This window comes from Zychaea mexicana, assembly GCF_025766255.1.
Source record: "Zychaea mexicana strain RSA 1403 chromosome Unknown BDB00scaffold_116, whole genome shotgun sequence".
NCBI lineage: Eukaryota > Fungi > Mucoromycota > Mucoromycetes > Mucorales > Lichtheimiaceae > Zychaea > Zychaea mexicana.
In genome coordinates, this window is record NW_026516779.1 from 96,301 (window position 1) to 109,738 (window position 13,438).

The 13,438-nt window shown below is 44.6% G+C and overlaps 8 protein-coding genes across 8 annotated transcripts; 2 read left to right on the forward strand and 6 right to left on the reverse strand.

The window, feature by feature from the left end:
* Positions 1-1,674: 1,674 nt before the first annotated feature.
* BDB00DRAFT_849825 (L-Aspartase-like protein) lies at positions 1,675-3,798 on the reverse strand. Its single transcript, XM_053125392.1, has 5 exons — positions 3,537-3,798; positions 2,984-3,367; positions 2,553-2,878; positions 2,256-2,457; positions 1,675-2,143 (listed from the first exon to the last, which is right to left on the reverse strand). The coding sequence occupies exons 1-5, from the start codon at positions 3,595-3,597 to the stop codon at positions 1,752-1,754; spliced, it is 1,365 nt and encodes a 454-aa protein (XP_052974406.1). The 5' UTR covers positions 3,598-3,798; the 3' UTR covers positions 1,675-1,751.
* Positions 3,799-3,857: 59 nt separating this feature from the next.
* Positions 3,858-5,618, reverse strand: BDB00DRAFT_849828 (mitochondrial carrier domain-containing protein). The gene is made up of 3 exons (XM_053125393.1): positions 5,051-5,618; positions 4,208-4,922; positions 3,858-4,117 (listed from the first exon to the last, which is right to left on the reverse strand). The coding sequence occupies exons 1-3, from the start codon at positions 5,182-5,184 to the stop codon at positions 3,983-3,985; spliced, it is 984 nt and encodes a 327-aa protein (XP_052974407.1). The 5' UTR covers positions 5,185-5,618; the 3' UTR covers positions 3,858-3,982.
* BDB00DRAFT_65105 (fork head domain-containing protein) lies at positions 5,288-6,784 on the reverse strand. The gene is made up of 2 exons (XM_053118154.1): positions 6,071-6,784; positions 5,288-5,982 (listed from the first exon to the last, which is right to left on the reverse strand). The coding sequence occupies exons 1-2, from the start codon at positions 6,683-6,685 to the stop codon at positions 5,392-5,394; spliced, it is 1,206 nt and encodes a 401-aa protein (XP_052974408.1). The 5' UTR covers positions 6,686-6,784; the 3' UTR covers positions 5,288-5,391.
* BDB00DRAFT_65104 (uncharacterized protein) lies at positions 6,785-7,260 on the forward strand. Its single transcript, XM_053118153.1, has one exon. The coding sequence runs from the start codon at positions 6,884-6,886 to the stop codon at positions 7,139-7,141; it is 258 nt and encodes an 85-aa protein (XP_052974409.1). The 5' UTR covers positions 6,785-6,883; the 3' UTR covers positions 7,142-7,260.
* BDB00DRAFT_65192 (uncharacterized protein) lies at positions 7,261-8,060 on the reverse strand. The gene is made up of 2 exons (XM_053118155.1): positions 8,048-8,060; positions 7,261-7,976 (listed from the first exon to the last, which is right to left on the reverse strand). Exon 2 carries the CDS (start codon positions 7,747-7,749, stop codon positions 7,381-7,383), a length of 369 nt encoding a protein of 122 aa, XP_052974410.1. The 5' UTR covers positions 7,750-7,976; positions 8,048-8,060; the 3' UTR covers positions 7,261-7,380.
* A 585-nt stretch (positions 8,061-8,645) lies between these two features.
* BDB00DRAFT_740410 (uncharacterized protein) lies at positions 8,646-8,801 on the reverse strand (the record flags this gene model as incomplete). Its single annotated transcript, XM_053118448.1, has 1 exon — positions 8,646-8,801. A coding segment is annotated over one exon (156 nt), but the record flags the coding sequence as incomplete, so codon positions are not given.
* A 1,744-nt stretch (positions 8,802-10,545) lies between these two features.
* BDB00DRAFT_773127 (peptidase M24, structural domain-containing protein) lies at positions 10,546-12,112 on the reverse strand (the record flags this gene model as incomplete). Its single annotated transcript, XM_053120079.1, has 5 exons — positions 10,546-10,876; positions 10,974-11,501; positions 11,592-11,725; positions 11,814-11,902; positions 12,004-12,112. The coding sequence occupies 5 exons, from the start codon at positions 12,110-12,112 to the stop codon at positions 10,546-10,548; spliced, it is 1,191 nt and encodes a 396-aa protein (XP_052974412.1).
* A 675-nt stretch (positions 12,113-12,787) lies between these two features.
* On the forward strand, positions 12,788-13,438 carry BDB00DRAFT_849840 (uncharacterized protein). The gene has a single exon (XM_053125394.1). It carries the CDS (start codon positions 12,819-12,821, stop codon positions 13,362-13,364), a length of 546 nt encoding a protein of 181 aa, XP_052974413.1. The 5' UTR covers positions 12,788-12,818; the 3' UTR covers positions 13,365-13,438.

Here is a 13,438-nt window from a genome sequence, read left to right on the forward strand (position 1 = left end):
CATCAAGACGCCTGCATATTCTTAAGATGTCAGAAGGGGAGAGTATATGATAGTATGTATTAATTAATTAGCGTGATTGTGGTGACAACAAAATATACACCATTCATCATCGACTACTTACTAGACTGCCATGCAGTGTTGTGCACTGCAGTAAAGGGTGTTTATCAAATGAAGAAAAACGCGCACACAAACCTAGTGAGTGTAGCATTGTTCCCAAGGAGTATACCATACAAACACGAAAAGCGTATCTCAGCATAGTACTGTATAATGCTTTTTGGTACCGAGCTGTGGCCTGTGCACACCATATTTAGAAACGGTACTGTGGAGAGTCACAGAAAGTGCAATCGTGCTAAACTTACTTTAACATGCTGTCCAGATGCACACGATCAAAAGCGTTTTAAACTTGCTGGCGAACAAGAGGGAGGGTTTGATTGAATAAAAAACGAAGAAGCGAAAGATTAGAAAGAACAAAGAAATTTTATGGTGCTAACGTCAGAAAGATTTTCTCGTGGTCCTTACAATAGCAAACATGGGCTTCTCAATAGAGTATGTACGCCACAACAACGCGTATTAATGCAGCGGACACAAACCCTCCTTACCCCGTTCTCGCCGCGGTTCACAACGCAAAGAGTATGGGTAATCTGTATGCTGAGAGTAGAGAGAATGTTTTCGTTGAGCTCGGACGCTAGAAGAGGCAATACGTGCGGGTTTGAAACCTTCCTTTTTCTCGAATAATATTGGTGTCGTAGTACTACGCTAAGGTTTTTTCGCTGATGTTTGACTTTCTGCAAGCTATGATATATACAATTTACAATGCGATAAAAGAAAATCACGTTTTTTCCTTGATTGGTTGTACGCTACCCTTTAGCTGATTCGCGTCGAGGGTCAAGAAAAAGATGGCGCCGGATAAAAAGTGTCGGACGGGCAATAGTTCGTACCAATATCAGTATGCTTGAACAGCCCTTGTCAGTGCGATAAATAGATCAGTGAGAATATGCCGTAATACTCTTTGGAACTTATATACACCACGCGTATCAGTGTCAGATAGCACATAGATAACCATTTAGGAGAATACAGTAGGAGAATTGAAAAAATCACAAGAGTAAGAAAACCTGTTTTTGTGCTCTGATCCTTTATACCAGTAATCTGGGATAGCCCATGGCGCGTCAACGTATGTATCAGTAACAGCAATTCCTTGCTGTTTCTGTTTTGTTGCTTATAATGACGGTGCGATGATCTCACAGTGATCCTTTGTCTTTGGCTAGCGCAACTTCGCCATCTACATCGAACGCCGCAGCCAAAACCGAGATGGCATTCGGCTGAGTAACTATTAACTGTCCAACTTGACCCACATCGCATTGTTTACCCGTTACCGCTTTCTTGGTACATGTGTAGACGCTTTCTAAAAGAAAAACCTTATGAAGTACTGGTTTTGGCTCCAGCACGCGTTACTACTCTGCATAATCTTATCTCCGTGGTAACTCTTTCCCTATGATCCACCGCCAATTGGTAAAATAAAGAGTTTATTTTTGCGGTAGTACTGAGTTGAAATATGACACTTAATATGCTCAATCGTATCGTAGCCACAAAGGGGTCTACACGAATAAAAACAAAACTTGTTGAGCGTCAAAAGCCGCTTTCAGTGTATGTACATAGTGTAAGATCCATTATGACTGTTACAGTACAGGATAGAAAAACATTGTATTTTCGATTAATGGATGTAGTATGTTATGGTACAATGATATTGCATTTTAATAGTGACGGAGTGAGCTCTTATAATTATCCAGCACACGATCAACCATAATACCACTCAATCCCAAATAATTGGCAGGATCACACAAATGATTAACCTGGTCTTCGGATAGAGCTCCGGTAACCTGTGCATTTTGTTTAAGAACGTGTGCAAGCATCTGATCCTCCTTGATAGCAGCACGACAAGCATCGTAGACGATATCATGTGCAGTCTGTCGACCAAGCTTTGGAGCAAGGCCCATCATCACAGCTTCGGAAACCACCAACCCTTTAGTCATTGCCAGATTCTGCGCCATTCTGTCTGGATGTACCTGAAGTCCACCAAACAAGGTCTTGGCTTGTTTAAGAGCTCCACCAGTGAGCACAAAGGCTTCGGGCAAAACAATCCATTCTTAATCATATAGGATCAAAGTTACAAAAAGAAGCGAAATTTGTGAGCATCAATAATGTAAGTTCATATACGGGTATTGTAATGGCAATGATGATAGAAATTGCCTGCTTACCAATTTCCCAAGGACCAGTAGAACGTTCGTGATCTTCAACCATGGCATCCATTAATGCAGCTGTTTGTTGTCGTACAGTGCCAGCAATTGCATGAATGTAAGCACAGCTGATTGGATTGAACTTATTAGGCATAGTCGAGCTGGATCCACGGTGGGGCATATACGGTTCGGATACTTCACCGACTTCCGTTTGCATCATCAACTGATTTTGTTAGCCCAATATCCAAATCGTGATAAGTAATCTTTACACATAGAAACAAACATAGATCAACGTAGAAACTGAGATACAGTATGCACCTTGACGTCCGTAGCAGCCTTGGATAATGTGCCAGTAAGCATACCGAGAAAAGCGCCTACTTCAGCAATTCTGTCACGCTCAGTATGCCATGCGATTTCAGGCTGTGCGAGTCCGAGTTCTTTGGCAAGTTCTTCTTGACACTTCATGGCTTGGTTCTGGTTTAGCGTTGCTAGTGTACCGGCAGCCCCGCTGAACTCCAAAGTAAGCACGCGCTCGCGTAATTGTGCCAGACGTTGCTTGTGACGTTGTAACGTAGCCAAGAGACGGGCCATTTTGAAGCCAAAAGTGATGGGAACGGCTTGCTGCAAGTTGCTTCTTGCAACCACTATGGTCGTAAGACAGGTAAAAGGGATCATTCATAGCGATTTGATATCGAACATTTAGAACAACACCAACATGAAGAATGGACTGGCTCTTTGCTTTCACTTACTGGGTAGCAGACGATGTGTTTCCGCAAGTCCGGCAACGCTCGCCATGATCGCATCCAAATGTTCTTCGATCAAGTCAAACGAGGCTCGGATAGCAAGCACAGTAGCAGAATCTGTCACATCCTGCGTAGTAGCACCAAAGTGACACCATTCACCCAGGTTGTTGCGGCATAGGAAGACCAGTTGCTGGACGACACCCAATACAGGATAGCCAATGAGTTCGGTTTGTTGCTTGAGCTTGTCGAAATCAATGTTTTCAACATGGCATTGACTGACGATCTCGTCACATGCTTCTTGGGGGATCATCCCGAGCCGTGCTTGTACTTTGGCAAGAGCTGCCTCCCATTCGAGATAGTAGCCGGTACGACCGTGATCAGACCATATCTCTATCTCCATATCGAAGAGGACGATGAACAAGAAAAGAAAATGTATGAGTTGACTTGATTGAGCGGGTTGCAAGAGGTGGTTATTCTTTTCTTTCTCTCTCTCTCTCTCCAAGCACAGTGGCACTGTATATTTGAGAGCGATGGCAAGTCTTCTGGCTTGTAGACATACCCCTCATGGTCGAAGAGCCAAAGATATCCTTGAAGATACACGAGTTGGTGACGCTGGACATACAGATGTTACTGCGGAGAAGAAAAAGTTGTTTGAGAGAAAAAGATGTAGTGTAAAGGAACAATAGAAAATTTCCGTCATTTTACATGGCCAGCTGCTTTGCAACTGTTCACAAGTATGACTTGACTGAGTGCTGAGTGTAAGTTTGTGTGTGTGTGTGTGAGATACACAGGGGCCGTGAAAGGGCCAAGTAAGGGCCAGGGAGTGGTGGTGGGGGGGGGGGCGCATTCTTGTGGGGGGGGGATAAGAATCACAGCCTCACGCTTCAAAATTGTTCCGGTTTTATGTATTTCATGCAAATGGAGAGAGAGAGAGAGAGAGAGAGAGAGACGGCAAATTGACAGGTTCTATTAATATGGTTTGTTTTATTTATATGCTTTTTGTTTTTACTGCTGGAGTGCTCGTCGTTTAAGTATCATTGAGGTATAGAATGCCAGTGCCAAGTAAGATGCCACACGATCCTTGATCATGTACATGATGCCCTGGTTGAAGAAGCCTTTGGTGATCTGTGCGCGCATACCCTGTAGTGTAAGCAAAAGTCGTGTCGTCATAGTTAGAACATCACATAAGCACGTCGTAAGCACTAGCCCCACTAAGCTGCCGGTCATTACCTTGTAGAGACCCGCAGGACCATCACGTTGAATCACATGCTTCATCAATGCAATCATTCCCTCCTTTTTGTCAACGGGCGTACCCTTGCCCTTGCCCTTGGCATCGCTGGTCTCGGCGACCATGTTTGTGCGGATAAAGATGAACGGATAGGTGACCATAGTAGCGACCGTCTTTGCCAATGCCGAGAGCAAAAACACCTCCACCGACCCCAACGACGTCTTTTTGTATGCGCGCAGGTAGAATGCCTTGGCCTTTTCAAAGACAAAGTAGGTAATGGAGGGGTTTGACACGAGCAAGATGGACGCGCGATATCCCGTCCAAAATCCCTTCAAACCACCTCTTTCCTCATAAATGTCCCGCACTGTCTGCTTGAATCCTTTGCATTCCTTGCCAGCCGTTTGGAGACGAGTCGTCACGTTCGATACGGGTGTGGTAAAGAACCGAGAGATGAGCGCTGCCTCGGCACCGAGAAACAGTTCTTGAGCTACATTCAGCTGTGCTTTGTTTCCCAAGTTGGTGTTGAGTTTCTCTTGTACGTTTCGAAGGGCTGTGTAGCAATAAAAGTAGATGAAGCTGGAAAGTACGGTCGCAAGCGTGTCGGCGCCAAGTCCTGCGTAGAGCGCTTTGAATCCTCCTTCTTTGTAGATCGAGGTGATCACTTCTACTATTCCTCGCTTCTTGGTCTTGTTTTCTAATTGTAAACGAGTCGTCGAACTATTCACAAATGAGTTAAACGTTGTTATTATCGTTTCTACCAGTATATTCCAAGTGTGCAAAACCAAGAGACGGGGCAAAGATTATGTATAAGGTGGGTGTGGAGAAGAGAAAAAAAAAGTATTTACATGTCAAGTGGGTAAATGAACAAGTTTGCAATGGTGGAGCCCACAACACCCGAAACAGCATGGCCGACAGGTGGGAGCTTGAATTGCTCGAATGGTATTACATCGGTGGCGGTGGACTTTACTGAGCTTGCCATGGAAGAGGAGGGGGGGGGGGTGTTGTGTGGAGGTGGAAGAGAAGAGAACAAGGAAAGAGGAACAAGGGTTATCGATAGCAAATTCTTTTTTTCATGTGAGCGTGGTCGGGTAAAAAGGTGTTGGAAATGACAAAGCCAAATTATGATTTTCGCTCCAGCTCCAGAAGTCCCCCAGAAGATATTGAAAGCGTGCGTCCCCTTTCCTCCCTAATTAAGCAAATCGCATATTCGCATTTTTTGCTGTGTTGATGATGGATGAGATGCCTTGGTAATAATAATAGGTGATGAGGATGCTAATGATGATGATGGTTGCTGTGGTGGTGGAAACGGAGGTTGTGATAAGGAAGTAGTAATTGATGAAGCGGGGTGGGAAAATGGCATCGAAGATGATAGTATGCTCGGTAACGGTGACAACAACACCGATGAAGACGATGATGCTGCTGCTGCTGCTGATGCTGCTGCTGCTGACGGCTGAGACTGGGGTGTCAATGGAGCTGGCGCTGGCAAAAGGGGCGGTAACGATGACGATGGCTGTGGCGTGTTCCCTTCAGCAGTGGAAGGTGACGGTGATGACGATGACGGCTGTGGCGGTTTCATGCGTAGTTGCCGAGGACTTTTCCTCCGCGATAAGACGGTGGACGAGGTGCCTCTCGCAAATGCACCGTTTTTAAACTTTTCCATATACACTGCATCCACCGTCCAGTAGCCTCCCTTCCCGCGGGAGTTTGTTCCGTCCAGCTCAGCTTTCGGGACCTTTTTGAAGCACTTGTTCAGAGACAAGTTGTGACGAATTGTGTTCTATGACAAGAATTACAAACAATCCTTGTTAGCTTATCGCAAACCCACCGATAACAAAAAAAAACAAGGGTAGTTTGATCCTTTGTACCTGCCAACCCGTATCATTTTCATCGTAGAGCGCAGGATATTTATCCATGATCCATTTGTATATTTCTTGGAGTGTCATTCGTTCCTGGTCTGCCTCCAATATCGCTTGCGCAATCAATGACGAATACGAAAAGGGAGGGCGCCGTCGTCGTCGCGGTGGCTTTATCAGATCCGGCGCCATGGGAACAAATGATTCTGATACGATGTGTCGTTGCAGTTGTTGTCGCTGCGCTTCAGACCGGTACTGTTTCACGGAAGCAACCAAGTGTGGATGTCGCATGACAACTGGAATGCGTGGAGGGTATTCTACTGGTTGTTGAAGCTGGGCAGCACTAATGCTAGTAGGTGGGCTGGCTGTGGTGGCAGTAGTAGCAACTGGTAAGCGAAAAACGTCCATACGTGATTGCTGTTGATGTTGCTGGTAGTGATGCTGCTGCTGCTGCTGCTGCTGCTGTTGTAGTGATGGGTGGTGTTGTTGGCATTTTGTCACTTCTGCTTCTGGGCTGTTACAGTTGCTGTTGCTGCTCACACTGTAGTTGCTGCTACTGCTGCTACTCATGTCAGCAATAGTGGGCGGTTGTGGGACGGGGTTGTTATCGTTGTGGTAAACTGACATTCAAGGAAGAAGAAGTAGAACGAAAGGAGACAATAACATAACGTGTATGCAGCATATGTGGTACTCCCCGAGTCAAAAAAAAATGTGAGTGGGCTTATCTTGTTCTATGTTTCGCTTTTGAAAGAGAGAGAAAGAGAAAAGAGAGTGCTTTGTGTGGCACACTCCCTTTTCGTGCTTATTTTAAACCCCATACAGCATATGTCCTTCATATGTGTGACGCATCACTGTCCCCTTTCTTTACGCTGTATCGCTAATAACTATTTTCTGATACTGTTGACTATGGTTTACTTACAACGAGAAAGAACAAGGACACATCCTTTTTTGACATTGGTAATCGAGATCTTTTTCACGCCCATAACGGGACACGCCACAACCGTCTCCCTTATCAGTTTGCATGAGACGAGAACGCTGCCTGTCTCTTTTTCATGTTGTCAGAATGGAACAGATACCATATAGCCTGCATCCTGCTGTGGCTTCGACCAAGTACTGGCAATAATGAAATATGTTGGTGTTCATATTAGACTGGCTGGTGCTCACTGAGTACCGCTCCTCCGACGTATTTATGGCGTGCTGTTTTTTCTCCTATGTTTTCACACGTCCATCTGCAATGCCCCTGCCCCTCTTTCGACCTCACCGCCTTTCAAACCTGTCATAAATCCCACCCCTTTTTGTACGACAACCACACATAATCCTCTTTATTGGGCTAACTTGGACGCGACTTTGGTTGCTGCGACAAAGCAGAGCATGTGATACGCGATACCAGCTGTTGTATAGGCTTGAGGCATTTCACGATCAGGTTCCATGTAATCTACTTTTCTCCGAATCCACGTTCGAACCATCGGAGGCAAATACTTGTAATGGGGCGAGTCAAACTGCAATCGTCGATGACAGCGGAAGCACGGTTCGGTGAACAAGTTGTGATAACTTGCAATCCAGTGTAATATGCTTGATAACGCCTCTCTTGCTGGGAGCACCCCCATGTCTTGGAACGCCATGTCTGCCAGGACATTCAACTTTTGGAATATGAGAGGCTGTTCATGATGGGGATGTCTCTGTATATGCATAGTTTTATCAGTTTAGTTTTGTTAGAGATGGCACCTTTTGAGAATGTTACATTCGAGATAACGACGAAACAAAGGAGGTAGAAGGATGTTTTCGATTTCTGCTACTCTAATTCACCCCTTACCTCTTCTGTTGCACTATTCATTTCGTATCTATGGAACATGATGGTATCTGATCCGCGGTAGTAATCCACATCGAGGGATGCCGTTAAGGCTTTGTGTACAGTGATCTAGGTACAGACATCAGACATTGTATCATGCATATCCATATATATACTGTTAAAATAGAAAGATGACTTACTGTGAAGTTGCATGACGATCCGGATACTGTCTCATGTTCCGGCTTGTTGAAAGTGACGGATAATTCTACATTGGTAGGTTTTTCATGGGCCAGCCATTCATCGATTTGTGTGGTGATATAGCTGTTCAAGTGCAAATAGATAGTCAGTATACCACAAACTGCCGCTTCAAATACATGACGTTTGTCATCCAAGTGGAGTGTACTTGATTTAGATAGAGCCCCCATACTTTGATGTAGTAGATGCGGTTTTTTGATCCAAGACGACGTTCGAAAGTTGCTTGAAAGCCTGATCCGTATTCTTTTTGATAATCAAGCATGGATCCTTGGGACGGCCCATGTTGTTTTCTGCTTGCCTTCGTTCTTCAGCAGCAGCATTGTTTTCTACAGCACTGTATGCCCCACAAAGGTCAGTTAGAACCATCTCTCCGTTTATACTTGGTCTCTTACTTTTTGATAGTTGGCCAATGATAGGCTTTATTAGCAGCCACTTGTGCATAAGAGAGGCCTCCTAAAAAAGAGAAGCGTTGTTAGGAGTAACAGTTATATCGTCTTGTAAACCTGGGAGGAATCTAGAAAGAAGACTGAATGCGCGAGTACCTTTGAGTCCTTCACTTTCTGCAGCAAGCCGATTCAACCCTCGTTTCACGTGATTCAGTCGATCGCCAAATGCTTGAACATAACTAGGTCCTTTGCTTTCTTGAAGGACAAGAGCCGTGAAATCTTTCAATGCTGATCGTACTTCGGAGATCTGTTGTCTCGAGAGTTAGTAAATTGTGAAGAAGGAAAAAGGTACAGGTGAACAAAAGAGAGTAATTATGAGACTGACAGTAGCTAAGGTTTCATTTATTTTGGTAATGTCTTGTTCAATTTCTCCAAGCGGTCGTGACAAGTCGGTCATGGTGTGTGTGTATGTGTATATATTAGGACGGAGGACAAGGAAAAGAAAAAGTGGGCTTTCCCTCCGCGCTCTGAAATTATGAATTCGATCGAACGCGCTTGATTCTGCATACATTTGTTGCATTACCCGCCAAGAGAGAAGAAAAATGCATAATGTAATTAGTGATTGAATGATAGTAAGCAATGACTATTATTGGACGCAAATGATAGAAATACAGACACAGAGAGAGAAAATGCTATGATATATGTACAGAGATAAAAATGGAGAAGCAAGAGAGGATGTCTTTTTTTTCTTTGGGATCATATACCCTTATCTTTTCAGGGTGCTGATTCATCTTTGATCCGTCCGTCACCTTCAGACGTCGTGGGCCACGTTTCTCTAATTACTTTCTACATGCGTTAGTGCATATGTATATATATATATATATGTAAGCAAGGTATAGATATAGCGTGACCTAGTGTTGTAAATCAGGAAACATGCTTCAAATGTTCCAAGCATGATTGAAGATCAAAGGACTAGGTAGAAACGTGCTGTAATGATGTCACCGTAAACTGCAAAGAGAAAGCACATTGGAATTCGTTCAAGTTAGGTGATAATAGTTTGTGCTGTCCGCTCAAGCAGCTTCTTTGATGGGGAGTAGGTCTTTTTATGCTGTAAACTTTTCGCACAAGCTAGTGAACCTCTCCTGCGTAGTATGGAATAAGTGGGCTACAGAACTGTCATTGCCATCGTTGCTAATACTACTCATACCGTCGTCGGTCGTCCGCTTCTTTCCTGCTGCCTTTCTTTTATACCTTCAAGTGTGTCAGGAACTCGTCGATATGGTCTCCAGACAGATAATCCATAGATTCTTCTACGTTCGACTCAATGATGATCTGATTATTGGTGATTTGATACGAACACACCGTTCGGATCCTTGCAGGCATCCTTGTTTGTTCCAACATTGATGACAATAAATTGCCTAATTATAACAATGTACGTCTAGATCTTTCAGTGAGGCAAAGCAGTGAGATGATGCCGTATCAACATAATCAGATAGTGGTTGAGCATTTACCGAATAGAAAACAATAAAAGTAACGTAAAGCATGTTATGATCGTGGTACTGCCGTCCAGACATTATATGTAAAAGTAAACGCTGGTCTATGGACGTCAACTCAATCCGCCATTGTTCTTCGCTTCAGCACGCGGCTGTGGTTTCTTTTTTTTCAACGAACGACGCCTTCCATGCAATACCTTTTTCATTCAGCGTGTTATACACAGCTCCAATTCTCTGTATGGTCTATGTAGTCAAAAAGGATGGATGCAATGTTACGAGTCAAATAAAGTTGCTTTGTGCAATATATGTGATCCATTCTATAAGAAAAAGTGTCGATAAAAGGTTGTTATTGCGTAGTTATTATATATGATGCACAGAAAGATATGAGAAAATGTTTATACAATGATCGGTAGAGAACAGCTAGCTTAAATAATTGGTGAAAATATTATTTTGTACAGTTTTCTTTTATGCCATGTCCACATCCTCGACCTGATCATACAAAAAGAACCATATCAGTTGAGCATACTCAAGCAATCGGCGTACTCTTCTAACGTATATCAGAACTTAACATACCGCTATACGATGTTCACCAAAGTTAATGTTTACTTGAGGTAAAGACTTTTCATTGACAGGCTTGATGATCTCCAAGGGCACCTCACTAGCAAGGATCTGAGAAGCAGGCGTTTGTTCTGGTATGCAGTATTGTGAATGGACATAGGGGAGAGCCATGGGCAATGTGGTGCGGATCAATCCCTTGGGTGTCACCAAGACTGTAAGTTTAAACTGTGCTACAAGATCCGTCTTTAGTGAAGAGCGCATGGGTGTGTAGGGAGTGATAAGTTCGTGCTGCATAAGCGATGTTAGACCGAGACGAGCATGGTTGGTAGACAGCGATCTAATACAGCAATATTATGTGAAGAGGAGAGAGGACAACGTTAAAAAAGAGTTCTTGAGCACAACACATCTCTCAGTGCTTACAAGGGTGGACTTACCGAGAAGCAAAGGGGAAAACGGTGTATTTGCTGTTGATTTCATTGTAAGCGGTTCTTGCAGCCTTCATCTTGAGCTGGTATGACTTGTTGACATCACGCTGGAACACGCAAGGCTTGTGCTCGGCAGGCTTGACCTTACCGTCACCTGTAGTCATGACAATGTTGAGTTGGTAAACTTGGTTGGCCTCAATTTCGAAATCGAATCGCTCCAAATCCTCGACAAACAACTCGTTAGCAAATCGGTTTTCGATATCCTTGCCGCCACGCAAGACGAAGCGTTTCATTGGGGAAGAATAGGTGCCTTCGACAGGCTGACAACGGTAGTAAAGACCAATTTCAGTAATGGCACGTGTGATTTCGGATGCCTTGACGCCAGGTTTCAACAAGCGAAGTGCAGCCTCTTGAGCACAGTATGCGGCACAAATGACATCGGCGGCACGGTTCTGGATGGGTTGCTCAGGATTAGCATTGACAACAACAGTATGTGCGGCGGTAGAGATGTATCCGTTAATGTGAGCACCCAATTCACTAGACGTTTAGAAAGTAATGGCGAATGGTAAGCATTTGGTCATGTACTTTTCCCCTTTGTCTCCTCCTTGGCGAATAAAAAGAACTTACACTTTAACCACATCGCCAGGCTGCAAGCTATAATCGGTATCGGCCATAGGAGACATGTATTGCACATAGTTGTTGACAGAGACACAAGTAGGGAATGCAATGCCTCGTTCCATTGATTTGTACATACCGTCGGCCTAAAAATCAAAAAGACCAAATCAGCACTTCTAGATTTCCATATCAAGCGTTTCAGGCATAAAATAAATAAAATATAAAAAAACTTACATAGGCAGTAATAAGATCATCACCAAACTGACAAAGATCGCAAACCGAAATTCCAACCGCAACCTTATCAAGAACCTGAGGCAATACAGCTGACAGAAATATTAAACAGCGTTAGCTCGAATGAAAACGTCTTTTTTTTTCTCCTTAAGCAGATCAACCTGTTCACACACAAAAAGAATAGATCTTTTACCATTGACGATATTGGCCGAAAGCTTGTACTTTTCAATGACGTCTGTATCCGTCAAGGCATTGTCCGCCGCAAATTTGGACGGCGTGTAATTGGTCATTGCTACCTCCATTGCCGACATATTTATATATGGTTTAAAGTTCTGGTTCCTTGAAAAAAAGAAGTGTCAAGCTGCACTTTGAATAATTTCTCGGGCTGGAACCAGACAACAAGCCACCGAGTTCATGCGCAATGGGGAACTCCGCTTGCTGGATATTGACCGATTTGGGGTCGGGCATCATCTCGCATTAAGTCGCACACCCCATCATCGGCGGATTTTTCCCTTACCACCGTCGAGCCAATGACTTGACTAGAAAGACCCTTGGACCTTCATGTCAATTGTTTCTCTACTTTTTTTTTCTCTCTCTTATTTTCTTTGATTTTCTTTCTCACTCATACAACGATAGACCATGTCATCCACACCAGAAAACGAAAGAAAGGGGCTGGTACATCAACCGATTGCTGGAGTGGTGCAACCACAGCATAATCAGCCATTACGGCCCTCAACAGCTTCGTCTCCTACGTCTCTTTCAACGTCGCATGGTGCTGCACAGCCACCAACACGTACAGAACCATCTTCATCACAGCCACAGCAGCAGCCCACGACAATAACACCAGTGCAACAGCCGTTGCCGTCGCAAGAACAGCAACCTGGTGTCGCCCCTCCACAGCCAGCACACATGCATCAACAGCAGCCTCCTCCTCCCCAGTCTGTAGCCCAGCAGCAACATCACTCACCGGTTTCCCAACAACAGCAGCAGCACCAGCAGCATCTCGCAATGGCAACACCACCGCCTCCACGATCTGTGTCCAACCTGTCGCCAACAGCAGAGACCGAACAACCACCAGCATCACCAAAAACTCAGCAACAGCAAATGAAAGAAAAGCTGCGAGAACGTTACCGCCTACAACCCGATTCGAATCAAGCACCCTACTCACCACGCCAAGAGCATGTGCAACAATATCAAGACGTCGCAGCCGAGCACCTTGTCGAAAACCCTGTAGGCGATCCTGAAATGGCCAAATGGAAGAGTTCGTTGTGGCGACGCGCTGGTCAAGTGCAGGCAGCATTGGGTGACTTGTCTGGTATCGAGTCCTGGCAGTCGCAGGGCCGAACGACAGAAGCTTATGCTGATCAGGCATACAATGAGGCCGAGTCAAGACAGCGGCTTGGTGAAGCGAGCTGGATCAATGGCGAGTACAACGTTTTGATGGGCAGACTGACGAATGCCGTTGGCTATGTGGCCGGTGATCCAGAAATGCAGGCAAAAGCACAGTTGCGAGCAAGGGAAGGACAGGAGGAAATCGAAAAGTTGAAGCGCTAGTAGATTGCACAACAGCATAAGCCATAACGCTGTAAGCACAAACACACATCATCATAGCATAATATAACGGTAGT